Source organism: Myodes glareolus, chromosome 3 (genome assembly GCF_982192425.1).
Source record: "Myodes glareolus chromosome 3, mMyoGla1.1, whole genome shotgun sequence".
In the NCBI taxonomy this organism is placed as follows: domain Eukaryota; kingdom Metazoa; phylum Chordata; class Mammalia; order Rodentia; family Cricetidae; genus Myodes; species Myodes glareolus.
This window is the reverse complement of record NC_142028.1, coordinates 7,055,136-7,068,736: the sequence shown is the minus strand read 5'-3', so window position 1 is coordinate 7,068,736 and position 13,601 is coordinate 7,055,136. Positions and strand designations below refer to the sequence as shown.

The 13,601-nt window shown below is 47.5% G+C and overlaps 1 protein-coding gene across 3 annotated transcripts in view; it reads right to left on the bottom strand.

Annotated features, from left to right (window-relative positions):
- The window catches only part of Lmntd1 (lamin tail domain containing 1), a 245,802-nt gene that overhangs the window by 45,344 nt on the left and 186,857 nt on the right, over positions 1-13,601 (bottom strand). For 2 of the 3 annotated variants that reach the window (XM_048432652.3, XM_087903962.1), the window contains exons 2-4: positions 9,479-9,585; positions 4,736-4,986; positions 2,127-2,322 (exon numbers count right to left, since the gene is read on the bottom strand). In XM_048432652.3, coding sequence (XP_048288609.3) covers positions 2,127-2,322; positions 4,736-4,986; positions 9,479-9,585 — 554 coding nt within the window. Of the gene's footprint in view, positions 1-2,126; positions 2,323-4,735; positions 4,987-9,478; positions 9,586-9,662; positions 9,830-13,601 lie in introns of those variants that run through there. The other variant, XM_087903963.1, reaches the window with a different exon arrangement.

Here is a 13,601-nt window from a genome sequence, read left to right as displayed (position 1 = left end):
ACTTAATTCAGCCTCCTCCTGACACAAGACCAAATGCTACAGAGAAATGCTTCACACGACATGTGGAGATTCCGAGGCCGCTGCTAATCTGACATCACAGCCTTCGGTAGCTGTCTCTTCTCTTCCCGGAAAAGTCTGCAGTTGTCTCTTCTGGGACTTGGAGAAAAGACTTGAGACTTCCGCGTGTAACCTGCGGCAGACTGAGTGCGGAGGCTGATGTGCTAATTTTCCTGTCTGCAGCTTTTGCATGCGTTTGATTTGTAAGGACACTGGGAAGATCCAAGGCTATTTCCTTAAGCATGGTTGTGCGTAGTGTCAGGTTGCCGACGGCGCTATGTTGCTTTCCGGCTTCCAAGTTTGTTGCTCTGTGACTTGTTGTGGTGGTGTTGGAAAAAAAAAATACCAACTGGAAACATCCTAACTGTGCCCAAACAAGAGGGATGGAGTATCTACTCACAAGAGGGATGGAGTATCTACCCCGCTTGAGACAGTGAGAACGCAGTCAATACAAATGTTTCTGAAGATATCAGGACACTGGTCTATGGTGAGTGGTGATGCCCAACAGACAGGACAACAATGCACTGAGCTTATAAACTTCCCCAAAAGAGAGGGACCCACATAGGAGCAGTGGGTTCTCTGGCAGGGTTAGGATCTAGGGAGGTCAAGGCAGGTGAATGTCACAAACGGAGTAGCAGACAGCACAGGGCTCCCTGTACAGAGGGAGCTCTTGGAGCTTCCTGTCCTCCATGGACTTGGAGCACAAGGAAAAGACACTTGAGATGATTGGCAGAATAAAACAGCAGCATTAGAGAAATGTGCCTAATTTCAAGTAGCCTAACATGTGTGTTGAAAGGGAGATTTGAAGACAGAACGGTCAAAACTTTTTCAAATTAAAATATCAGATCTCGGCTCAACAACAGTAAGTATAAAAAGCAATCTGAAGTTACATCAAGGCACCTCCTATCCAAACATCTCCAGAGCAGAGATGGACTGGGGACTGGGGACGGCTCAGCTGGTAGTGACTGCTGTCGCGGGATTCGACCGGAGTCCCAGCCCCAGAACCCACGTGAAAAGCCAGGCATGGTAGTGCACACGTAATCCCAGCATTGGAGAGGCTAAGTTGGGTGGATCTCGGGCTCATTGGCCAGCGTGCCCAGCCTACATAGCAAGCTTCAGGAAAAGAGACCACCCTGACCTGGAAGAAGACAGCCATGTCTGTAGAGGGCTTGCCACACACGCAAGAAGACCTGGGTTGTTTCTGGAACCTACATAAAAAGCTGGGTGTAGTGGCGTGCACTGAGAGCCCCACTGGTGGGGATGTCCAGGGAACATTCCCTGGATTCACTGATGGGCCTCCCAGCCTACATGGGAGCTCCAAGACGATGAGAAATCTTTTCCCCCAAAACAAGGAGGATGCCTCCTGTGAAACACCCCTGACCCCTCACATACACCTTTGCCTTAATCACCACGTTTACTATGATAGACTCTGGGTGATTCTGATAGTGTTTCCAGGTGGCAGAACAAACACTAAGGTTTCCTCTACTATCTGTTAAATGGATAGGGCCTGAGCGATTGGAAACACGGCAATAAGGGGAACTACACACCCTGCTTACCTGCCCCCTAGAGCTCCCAGACCCTCCCCCTCCCCGTCTACATGTCTTTGTGTCTGCAACGTTTCACAGCTCAGTCTTGCTCAGAGCGAGTACATCAGGGATGAGAAAACAGACTAACCTGGCCCCTTTTAGTTCCAGTGACAACTTTCTTCTTGGTGAATTCTTTTCATAGAAATTGATGACCATTAAAAAGGATAACCTAGTTCTTGTAGTGAACTCAACAGCCTAATAGAAGGAAACCACTACATCCACTGGAGTGACCATTTAGCAATGAAAGGCCTGTGTGTGAGGTGTGTGGCACTGGGTTCTCTGCGACCTTTGGAAAATTCACACCCTTTGGCTGGTCCTCTAGAAACTTCTGTTAGCTATTTCTAATTGCTCAGAACACAGGCGGTTACAGTTCAGGGATTCCTTAGGGGTTTTGTTAAATCAATGATCCAAAAACAGCTCAGAGCTCTGCTTTGTACTGATCTATGACCTCGGCAGAAGATGGGAAGCTATTCGAATGTGTACCTGGATGTAAACTGGCCGACTTCTTCGAGAATCACAGAGAGGTGTTTGATCACATTCTCGGTTTGAGAAGAGTGTGCCACGAGTTTCTTTGAATCTCCAAACAAAGAAAGAAAATAATCTTCTCCTTCCCCCAGAACCAGCGTGGCCGAGTCAAAGCTCATTAGAGGTTGTTTCTTTGGAGTCATGAAGCTTGAGCCTTTCAAAGAAATCGGACACGCAAGTGAGACAGACATGAACAGACATCAAAAGAATCCAAGGGCATCATCTTCGCTCCTATTATGTTTCTTTATAGAGTTTACTGTCCCTGTCAGACTTGGTGAGAAGACTCACAAACGCTGGTGGGAGCCTACAAAACAGGTGCAAGTGAACATTTTCAATGGCACCCTCATTTCTTAGAGATTGTCTTAAATGTTCCGGTGTAGCGTGGCATTTGTACGGACTGTGTAGCCATCTTGGCTCTGGCATCCTTGGGGACCTCTCACTCCTCGCTCCCTACCATGAGCATGCTGGGTATTTAACTGATTGTTTAGCCACACTAGAAACCATCTGTATTTGTCAGTAAACACGGAACCTGCCAAGTTTGGGTAGTGTGTATACAAATGCAGTCTTATTCTATTTAATGCCTGCTATACTTCCCAAATTAAAGCCCCACCTGAGCAGCACTACTTTCTGCGAGAACAAAGAGGACGAGAGGTGAGTCAGGTGTCGGTCCTTGGCTGGCACTGTCCCTTCAATAAGGTAAGGGTCTTTCTCATGTGACCTGGGCCCAGAATCATGGAAGCATACAAACCACTCAGATTTTGCTTTAGATGCTTGTATCTTTAACAAAACCAAAGAAAGGTGATCTACATAAAGGGATAAATAATAGCATTTTCATTGTAGTGACAGGGTTGGGCCTAGGGCCTCAGGTGCACTACGAACATCTTGAATCACCCAGCTCTTTGAACATCCCTGATGACTGAAGAGGGTTCCTCATGGGATTGTGTTGAGAAGAAACGAGAATTTAATTAGCACCGGCAGCCCAGTGGGCAGTGAGTCTTTCTGTAATCCACAGCATCCTTCCTCCCGAGGAAAGAATGCTTGTGTTCTCAGAGATATGAGGCATTAACCAAGATCTTGTTTTTAGTTCCCTGAGGACCACAGATGGCTGGACTGGTACATCATGTCCTAGCGTCTACAGGCCTGACTCCTCAGTAGAGTCTGCAGCAGCTCAAGAAGACTGCATCCCAGCCTACCTCTTGCCGTGCGAAGGGAAGCCAGTAAGCTTCGTTCCCATTAGCAGGGGTTTTCACAGTTCAACCCAAACACACAGCAAACACAGTGGTCTGCACAGCATCAGAGAGGGCAACTTTTCCTTCTTAGGTCTAAAGTTTGTATTTGCATATTTAACATTCTGCACACTGGTCAAGGATTAAGGTCAGTAAGAATTTAGCAAGCGTCTTTAGATGACTCAACTTAGTCACAAAAAGAATGACGCACACTGCGTCGTATATGAGAACCACATGCAATCGTATATAACATCATGCCTAGGAAAATACCAGACATACACGGAATACAGACGAGAACAAGCCAGACTATAAATGTCCACAGAGGAGAGGGAGTGAGGCATTCGATAGCCACGGACATACAAGTCAAATGTAGATTAATCTAGAAGGAGCTAACGGCTGCACGTGTTGGCCATGTGCTGGGCTCCCACACACACCCCAAGCTTAGCAGAACCCCGTGAAGCTGGTATTTTAATCTCCTCTCTGCAGGTGTAGAACATCAGGGCCAGTGCTGCAAAATGCCTTCCCTCCTCACTCTGTAGAGGGCAGAAAAGACCTGGTTCTGCCTTTGCCAGGACAGCATCACCTAACCATGAGAACCAGCATACCCCATAGCAACCTGGGCCAGCACCCTGCTGGCACCACAGTGTGCCACCCAGTTTCTGCTCCTTCGTGTTCTCTTTATTGCACCCCCTTCTCTCAGCTACTGCATCTCCTGCACTATTTCCCTTTCTGATGTCTGATCTGCATGTATATGATCCCTGAGTCTACCAAAAACATGAAAGAAGATATTGCTTATTCTGTCAGTATTTTGTAAATGGCCCTTCATGCTATACTCTGGACATTTTAACTCTCCAGCTATCACTGTAGCTCCAGGCATCTTACGCAGAGATAGAGAAGACATTGCTTAATCCTTACAGAGTGTTCACCTGAAGGATCCTGGGAGCTATACATTGGGAACCTGAGTTCTCCTCCAGCTCTGGAACATGCTAACGACTGGCCCACATGTCATCATGGCAGCTCTAGGCCTCTTAGCAGCATTCAGTGAAGGGTCCTATCTACATGGCAAGTTTTGGTTCTCTAACAATTCTAGAACATGCTAACGGCAGACCCATAAGTCATCACAGTATCTGCAGACTCCTTCCTTATGGAGATGTCGTATTTGGGCCACCTGCATTTATAACTACTTCAGATCTAGAGTCAAAGATTCTTGGCCACAGCTAATCCACTCTGCATGTGGTACAGACTGAGAAACTCACTGGGGACAAAGGATAATGCCTCCTCGGGCAAGGAGGCAAAGAAAGAGCCAATCCAAAAAGGGGCCGTCGGACACTTGGTACTTACTCTGCTTGGTCAGGCTGGTGTCTCCTCGGGAGAGGCTCACGATGGTAGATTTAGAAGTCAGCCGTCCTGCTGAGGACAGGGTTAGGCCGCTATTCTGAGTGCTGGTGATCTGATAGAAGCTGATTGGCATTTCACTGGAAAGCGACTCTGACAATCGTATCTGTGTGTTATCTAAATCTATCATTCTCGGGAAAAAGTGGACTGAAGACGGATTTTTTGCTGGTGTCATATTTTCAAATTTTTCTTCTCTTCTGTGGACAAAACAATAATGAACAAAGTTAGAAAATTAAAAGGTCTGAGCACAGGAAGCTTGAGATTTTACTCAGAACTCTGCTTGCTAAATACCAAACATCTAATAGGAGAAAGTGGTGTTCTAAAACTCCAGTTCTAACAAATAAACATTATCAGCTCTGTCTTACATATTTCGTTTTTAAGTTAAAGATTGACACATTCTATTGTTGATGGTCTTGAAAATTAAAAATCTATAATAATCAGTATAATGCCTGCAGTCAGGGACTTTAGAATTTATTTCTTAGCTTTTTACTACATTTCTTTTACTCAAATTAAGACACGAGTATTTCTCTTTCCATTAGGGCACAAAGGACCTTAATGTCTGTTCACTGACGTGGCTTCTTCCTTAAATTCCTGCAGCTGCTGAACTAAATTTCCAATATTGACATAATTCTGTGGATAATCACTGCACCCCCATCTCTCATGGAAACCAGGAAAGAGGGGAGACTGGTGATTTCAAATACACTGTACGAAGTGAATTTTCAGGGACACAAATTTCTTTTTTGTTTAAAAATAAAAAAGTATTGATTTAGGCGCACACAATCATTGAACAAAGCCCCCAAACTATAGTACAATTGTTTGTTCCACAAGCTACACAGTATTCTCAAGACTGACCTCGGGAAAAGGCTTATGATGGATTTCACATCAATTCCAATGGTCTCAGAGAGACTGTTGCATTCGTGTGTGTGTGTGTGTGCGTGTGCGTGCATGCGTGTGTATGTTTGTGATGATTAAATAGGAACATAGTAAGTCCATAGGTCCTTCCGTTGCCCTATAAAACTGGACATACGGCCTGTCCAGCCATCCCCAGGCTGTCCAGCCATCCCCAGGCTGTCCAGCCATCCCCAGGCTGTCCAGCCATCCCCAGGCTGTCCAGCCATCCCCAGGCTGTCCAGCCATCCCCAGGCTGTCCAGCCATCCCCAGGCTGTGGCTGTGTGTCTACAGTATTTACTGTGAATCAGGAACTGACTTCACTGCGTCCCAGACTGCCTATCTTTTGACCCACTTTCCAGAGTTTATTTCATGGCTAATCTTGAGTGTAATAGAACTGGTGTGAGGGAGGCCCAGGAGGACCAACGGAAGGCATGTGTCTGCATGTGTCTATGTGTAGAGATGGCAAGGGAAGAGGCTCTTTCCCAAGGAATGGGGTCATCCACTGCTGGATTCACGAGGTGGGGCAATTTGGGAAGCCAGGCCAAGATGGAGGACATGGGTCATGGAGCAACGTCCTGGGTTTATATCCTGCTCTGACCTCCTCCCATCTCTGCTCTGCTTCTGTGTCCTCCATGCTGTCTCAGTCTTGCCACGGCCTAAATGCAATGCAGCTGGCTGTGGCTGCCAGCTCTGATGTCTTAATGCAGGATGGCTCTCAGCGTCTACCACAGTGACAAAGCTTATTAGGCGGTTAAAGACAATGTCTGGCTGGGTTGATTCACTGAGGCTTCTGAAGATATATTTACTTATTATGTATACAGTGTTTTGTCTGCATGCAAGCCCGCAGGCCAGAAGAGGGCGCCAGATCTCATTACAGATGGTTGTGACCCACCATGTGGTTGCTGGAAATTGAACTCAAGACCTCTGGAAGAGCAGCCAGTGCTCTTAACCCCTGAGCCATCTCTCCAGCCCTCGTGGTTTCTATGGAAACCAGGGCCTGGGGCTTCCTCCCCTACCATCTTCACAATGTCCTCAGTACAAATGATCATATTCCTGATTTTTCACCCCGCGAATTCCTTCCCTGGGAACCTTTAACCTGGAGCGCTCCATTGTCAACACCGGATGTTGCTCACTGTGCCTCTCAGAAAGCACGGGCTGCTTTAAATGTGGTGATGGCACTGGCTGAGGGCCCGTGATGCGCCGAGTACCCACCCTTGTCTGAGGAGCCCTGTCCTCTTGAGGGCTCTCTGGAGTATGACCGTGATGGCAGTGGACACGAGACTTCAGGGGCAGACTGTCTACCTGTGCCGCCTCTGTGCCGGCAGAGACAGGACCGCATGGGAGCACTTCTCCCTCCTGCTGTCTGGAACAGAGCCTGGGAAGCACTTCAGTGTTCCTCACATCTGGATCTCATTGCTCAGTGGCTCTGTCTTCTCAGTACACTCATTTTGTAAGCTCTCCCTAATTTTTCCTTCAGTGAAACAATGTCACTTCCAAATATATTTAATTCCAGAGCAAAGATGCTCAATAAGCCCTGGTGTAGCACAGAAACTTGGCCCAGGGACACAGGAAGTCTGGAATGTCTGAGGGCTGCACACATCTTGGAGAGACTGAAGACTCCAGGACCCCAGTCCAGTGGTGCAGCTGGCCACGTGTGCCTGGTACTCACCCATCTATGGACTCTAGAAAGACAGGAGTCTTCCTACTAACTCATGCAATGACATTTCATTTGCATTTTAATAAATAAAGCTTGCCTGGGGATTGGAAAAGTAAAACAGCCACCCTGGCTAGCCTTACAGATCGGGCAGCAATGACACATACCTTTTATCCCAGTAGCCACACTAGCTTGCCTTAGAGACCAGGGGTAGTAGTGGACACCCTTAATTCCAGAATTAGAGAGGATTATAAAATGGAAGGAGACAGCTCTCAGACACAGCCTCATTCTGAGATTCCTGGAGGCAGGATCGCCATTTCTGGACTGAGCTGGAGCTAAGAGCATTTGCGTTTTTCTCTCTTTGTAACTGACAGACACTAGAGCAGGGCTGACAGCAGGAGCTCATGTGGGGACAGGGGGAGGTTGCTTTGGAGAAACCAAGGTATCTCCTCTCACATAAAACATGACAACAGACTAGTGCTGAACAGTGAACACAGGCATCTCAGTCCAAAATGGCCAAACGGAGTCCCGTCCTGAACCCTGAGAGCCCACACAGCGTCCAGTCCTGAGCCCTCCAGAGTCCACACAGTGTCCAGTCCTGAACCCTGAGAGTCCACACAGTGTCCAGTTCTGAACCCTCCAGAGTCCACACAGCGTCCAGTCCTGAACCCTGAGAGCCCACACAGCGTCCAGTCCTGAACCCCTGAGAGCCCACACAGCGTCCAGTCCTGAACCCTGAGAGCCCACACAGCGTCCAGTCCTGAGCCCTCCAGAGTCCACACAGTGTCCAGTCCTGAACCCCTGAGAGCCCACACAGCGTCCAGTCCTGAACACTGAGAGCCCACACAGCGTCCAGTCCTGAACCCTGAGAGCCCACACAGCGTCCAGTCCTGAACCCTGAGAGCCCACACAGCATCCAGTCCTGAACCCTGAGAGCCCACACAGCGCCCAGTCCTGAACCCTGAGAGCCCACACAGCGTCCAGTCCTGAACCCTGAGAGCCCACACAGCGTCCAGTCCTGAGCCCTCCAGAGTCCACACAGTGTCCAGTCCTGAACCCTGAGAGTCCACACAGCGTCCAGTCCTGAGCCCTCCAGAGTCCACACAGCGTCCAGTCCTGTACCCTGAGAGCCCACACAGCGTCCAGTCCTGAACACTGAGAGCCCACACAGCGTCCAGTCCTGAACCCTGAGAGCCCACACAGCGTCCAGTCCTGTACCCTGAGAGCCCACACAGCGTCCAGTCCTGAGCCCTCCAGAGCCCACACAGCGTCCAGTCCTGTACCCTGAGAGCCCACACAGCGTCCAGTCCTGAGCCCTGAGAACCCACATAGCGTCCCGTCCTGCACCATTGAGAGCTGGAAGTATTTTTTAGCAAACCAGACGGAACCCATGTCAATGCTTCGGTGGAAAGAATACTTCAGGGCTGTAGCAGAGCACTGAACATGCATATGCCGTCCCCACAGACGTCTCCGTGGCTGGATTCTCGTAATGTGTTATTGCTCATCGCACACAGTTTGCTGTGGGTGGTGGCTGTGCCACGGTGTTGGGTTTTTAGAACCTCACACCATAGTCCAGGCATCTTCCTTAGCCTCCGGTGTGCTGGGAACACACCAAACCTCCATGCCTGCTCTTAAACTCAGGGTCTGAGCCCATTCCATGGGAGCTGGAAATCCCACCCAGGGTTTTATGGCCGTTTCTGTCTAGAGCAGTTTTGTACTGCTCAGGGGCCAGGGCCCTAGAGAACTGCACAGCTAATGCCGTGAATGGCCATATTTAGGAAACTTATGGGATCTGTAGTCCTAATTACCTCCTAAATTGTTCTTATTTTACTTATTGGAAGGAAAGAGGAGGGGAAGGATGGAGTGGGGGTGAAGCAGGGGAGAGGTGAAGCAGGGGGTGCAGGAGGGGAGGGGTGGAGTGGGGGTGTGGTGCTTGTGTGCCCTGGTATGCACCTGGAGGTCAGATGGCAACTCTGGAGCTGTTCCCTCCCTCCACCATGCAGGTTCCAGGCCTACAAGGCAAACACTTGTCTGCCGGGCCGTCTCAGCAGCCCCGCCTGGTTTGGTTTTAAACCCTGCAGTCTAGATTTCATCACCTGCCCTCCAAACCAGACCCCGCTTGCCCCAGCCACGCCGTCCTTACATCTCTTCCTTCTGCATTTTGTTCTCGTGCTTATTGACGTCGGGGTCACTGGCCAGGGCCTTCGGAGTGTCCTGCATCTTGGCCAGCAGAGGCGTCTGTTTTCTTTCCTAGGTAACAGATCATGGCATCAGGCAGTGACCACAGCTGACGTTCAAGGGAGACTTTCTTTTTAAAGTGACCTTACCTGCTAATCCAACTATTTGCAATTTATGAAATTTAATGACCTCTTTGCCACGTTGCCACTAAAAAAAAAATTCTCTTGCAAAATTTAAGTGCCAATATAGTCAATATTTATATTGGCTAAGTGTCTGAGACAAACCACAGAGGAATGGACCAGGGACAGCACAGAGGGTGGGCGGGGCAGGGGCAGCTGTAACCCAGGAAAACACCCTTTATGACACCAGCCTCACATCTGGACACCACTGCCTCTTAGAACCGTGTCTCCATGGTGGCAGAGCTCCCTGCTCTGAGCAGTGTACTCTTGGCACACCTGCCCTGAAGTCTCTGCACCTTAAATAATGTAACTTTCTTTTAAGAGCCATGTCTCCCACAGACACTGAAATGTTTACTGTCCCACTATGGGTTTCAGAGGACCTAGGTCAGTGTGTAGATGTTGGAGAGAATCTAGCACAACTTTGGTCCATTCTCCTGATACCCCCTTCTCTTCTCCCTCCCTCCCTCCGACAAAGACTGTGGCAGACAGAAAACAACCGGGACGGGAACAGAAACCATGTAATTCTACGGCACAAAGCAGTCTGTTGGTGGGGGAAAACCATGGCCAGGGAACAACCAAAATCCTTCTGGTTATGCCAAGATCACGTGAGGAAACCCTGCCTAATTGGATTTCTTCTCTGTGTGGGATATCACACTCCATGCTCCAGGAGAATACGATGACCAGATATAAAGTTATAGGCTTCAATACATTAATAAGATATAAAAGTCATGGTTGCGAGGGATGAATGAATTCATTCAGAATTGATGTATACTATGGGACTGACTGTAGGTAGGTGTTACAGACAGTGATACCTAGTTCCCTTAGACGATAACACATCCCCATCTGGAGTGATGAAGCAAAATATTTCAATATTTAAACCCAAAAGAATAATGGTAAAAGAATTATAAATAAGGAAGAAAGGAAGCTAGAGGGCAGTAAACACTTGGTGACATCTTCTTCATCTCAAACGTGAAGCCGGCCTCCCTGCAGACACCATGGGCCTGTTATGTAACAATATCATTGGGAGGTTCATGGGAGGAGCTGAGAAAGGATTTGTCATTTCCTGGTTTCGTACCCACCAGTGTGTGTGGTTTCTCAGCTGTCACATGCTCTCCTGAAGTCATTGTGACCTCACTTGTCCATTCAGAGCTTCTGTTCATATTCTTATAGTGCTAGGGAAATTTTGATGAGCTGAGATGACCCTCTGGAAGCTTACATGGCTCAGCATCTGCTCCCCATGCAGTGGAATTACAAAACCAACTTCTGCCTGTGCTGCTGCTGGGGCAAACCGAGTGGTTTGGAACCAAGGACAAAGTGGACCACAAAAAGCATTTTGTAGGCGAGTACAGGTATAGGAGCTAAGATTCATGGATGTGTGTGTGCATGTATGAGTGTGTGCATGTGCATGTACATATGTGTGTGTGCATGTGTGTATGTGTGTGTGTCTGTGTGTAAGGGTTGGCTTTTACTGGACAGGAGCCAAGAATACTAGACTTACCACAACCTGAAATAATGACATAATCTTCTTAACAGAGATTGTGCTTACATTTCCTGGCTGCTCAGACCCAAATAATCACACAAAAACTATATTAATTTTAACACTGCTTGGTCTTGTGACTCAGACATATTTATAGCTAGCTCTTACATCCTAAATTAACTCATTTCTATTATTTTATGTTTTACCACGAGGCTCATGGTTTGCCAATGGTAAGGTTTCGTTGTCATCCTTCCACAGCTAAATGGCATCTTCTTGACTCCACCTATTCTCTCTAATCTCTGTTTTCCACCTGGCTTTACTCTGCTAAGCCATTGGCCCAAACAGCTTTATTCATTAACCAATAAAAGCAACACATATACAGAAGAACATCCTACATCATAATCTTGCTTAGCAAAAGGTTTTCCCACTTGATAGGCCGGATAGTCACACGTGTGGAAAATAAATGATTTTTACTTGAATCTGCAGTCTAGTTCCTTGTGACACATTATACATTCACAACTAGTTCTGCATACCTTTAAAGAACACCAAAGCCCCACAGGAAATAACCCTTGGCTATTGAGGGAAGGCATATGCCCTGCCCAGATTGGTTGGTCACTGCTTTGAAAAAGGGAGAACCTGGCTGCTGAGAATCCCAAGAGTCTGCCATTGCCACTGTCTGTGTCTTAGGAAGGACATGACCAAGCAAGATGGGGAGATAATGCCCTGGAGCCTGGGTCTCTCACCATAACTCTGCAAGATGCGAGCATCCCTTCTCCAAGTGATGCCAGGGACCTGCGGGAACCCTGTCCAAAGGCACTGGCTGGTGGATGCAGCAGGAGCCGGTCTCGTGTCTGCTCTGAAGTTCTCATCACTGCTCTGGTTCCCGTTTGACTCCTATGTGATGTGTGTCCTTAGGTGGTGATGGACGTGAAGCCTATCCATCCCTGAACCAATCTACCCTGCTGTTCTCTTCTCTGTTCTAAAAGCATTTTCTCATGGCTTTCAGTTATTTTTGCACTTAGTACTGGTGTAGGAGGGTTTTCTTTCTATGTGTTGCTTTCATTGATTGAATAAAGAAATTGCCTAGGCCTTTAGATAGGGCAGCCCTTACGTGGGCAGGGTAGACAGAACAGAATGCTGGGAAGAAGGGAAGTGTGACAGATGCCATGGCTCTCCTCTCTGAGATGGATGCTGGTTAGATTCATGGTGGTAAGCCACAGTCAAGTGACAATACACATTAATGGAGATGGGTTAAACTAATATGTAAGAGTTAGCCAATAAGAGGTTAGAACTAATGGGCCAGGCAGTGTTTAAATGAATACAGTTTCCATGTAATTATTTTGGGTAAAGCTAGCCGAGAGCCAGGCAGGATAAAAAGAAGGCCGCGCTTCTTTTACTATAGAGTGGTGCTCCAGCATGGTAATTAACACCATGTAAAACCTGAGAGGGCTTAAAAAGGAATTCTAAACACACAGAAAAAAAAAACCCCAGAATTTAACATAGCTTTTTGCTGTTTGCTAGCGATTTTTCCTGACTCAGCAGCTGTACCAAAAAAAAAAAAAGCTGCGCCATTTTAAAACGCGGCTTCCTGGGTCCTGCCGCGGCTGTAAACTCCAGCTATGGATCATTTCTGGGCCCGGATGTTTCTGTGCCCAATCGGGGTCGGGAACAAAGTAGCTGAGACCATGCCTGTGGCTCAGCTCTTCCTGCCTGGGTAGGCAGCAGGATCAGGGGATCAGGTCTAGAAAGTGGTGGTTTTGAGATATCAGTTTGGTTGGGCTGTGCTGCCAGTGCAACCTCTGTCTCTTGTGGGAGACAGAGCATTTCAATGGGGTTTGTGACTAAAGTGCTATGGTTTCTTTGATGGCAACTGGACTTGCTATGTGCCTTAAAGGGGAACATTGTGTGCAAGGCTCGGGGTACAAGTGACTCAGAGTCACAAGCAGCTCCGTCATGCCAGCAGTACATTGCGCAAGGCTCAGAGGCACAAGCAGCTCCACCATGTTGGACTGGGCGGTGCAAAACCGCAGTACCTGTTTTTAACTTAGGAATGTCACAGCTTAGATTCTTAAGTGCTTAGTGATTTAAAAGCACAAAGCAAAAATGATCCTGGACAGTAAAGAATTACAGACAATGCAATAGGACAGATTCAGACATAAAAGACCTCTAAATGGGTCATAGTATTAGACATACATAGGCTTGGGAGAGAGAAAAAAAAAGAATATAGAGAATAAAGTTAATGCCTTAAAAAAGGGGGTAAAATCCTTAAAGAGACAGAGTACAGATAGTTATAGATTTAAAAAATAAAGAAAAATAAGCCACGTAAAAATGGAAAATTCACAGAGGGCCTGGATTCTGTACATTATTGTATTTTCTTTCAATTTTTTGATTGTGAAGAAGCTAAATATAGAGGGACATTTCATTGTGTGGTC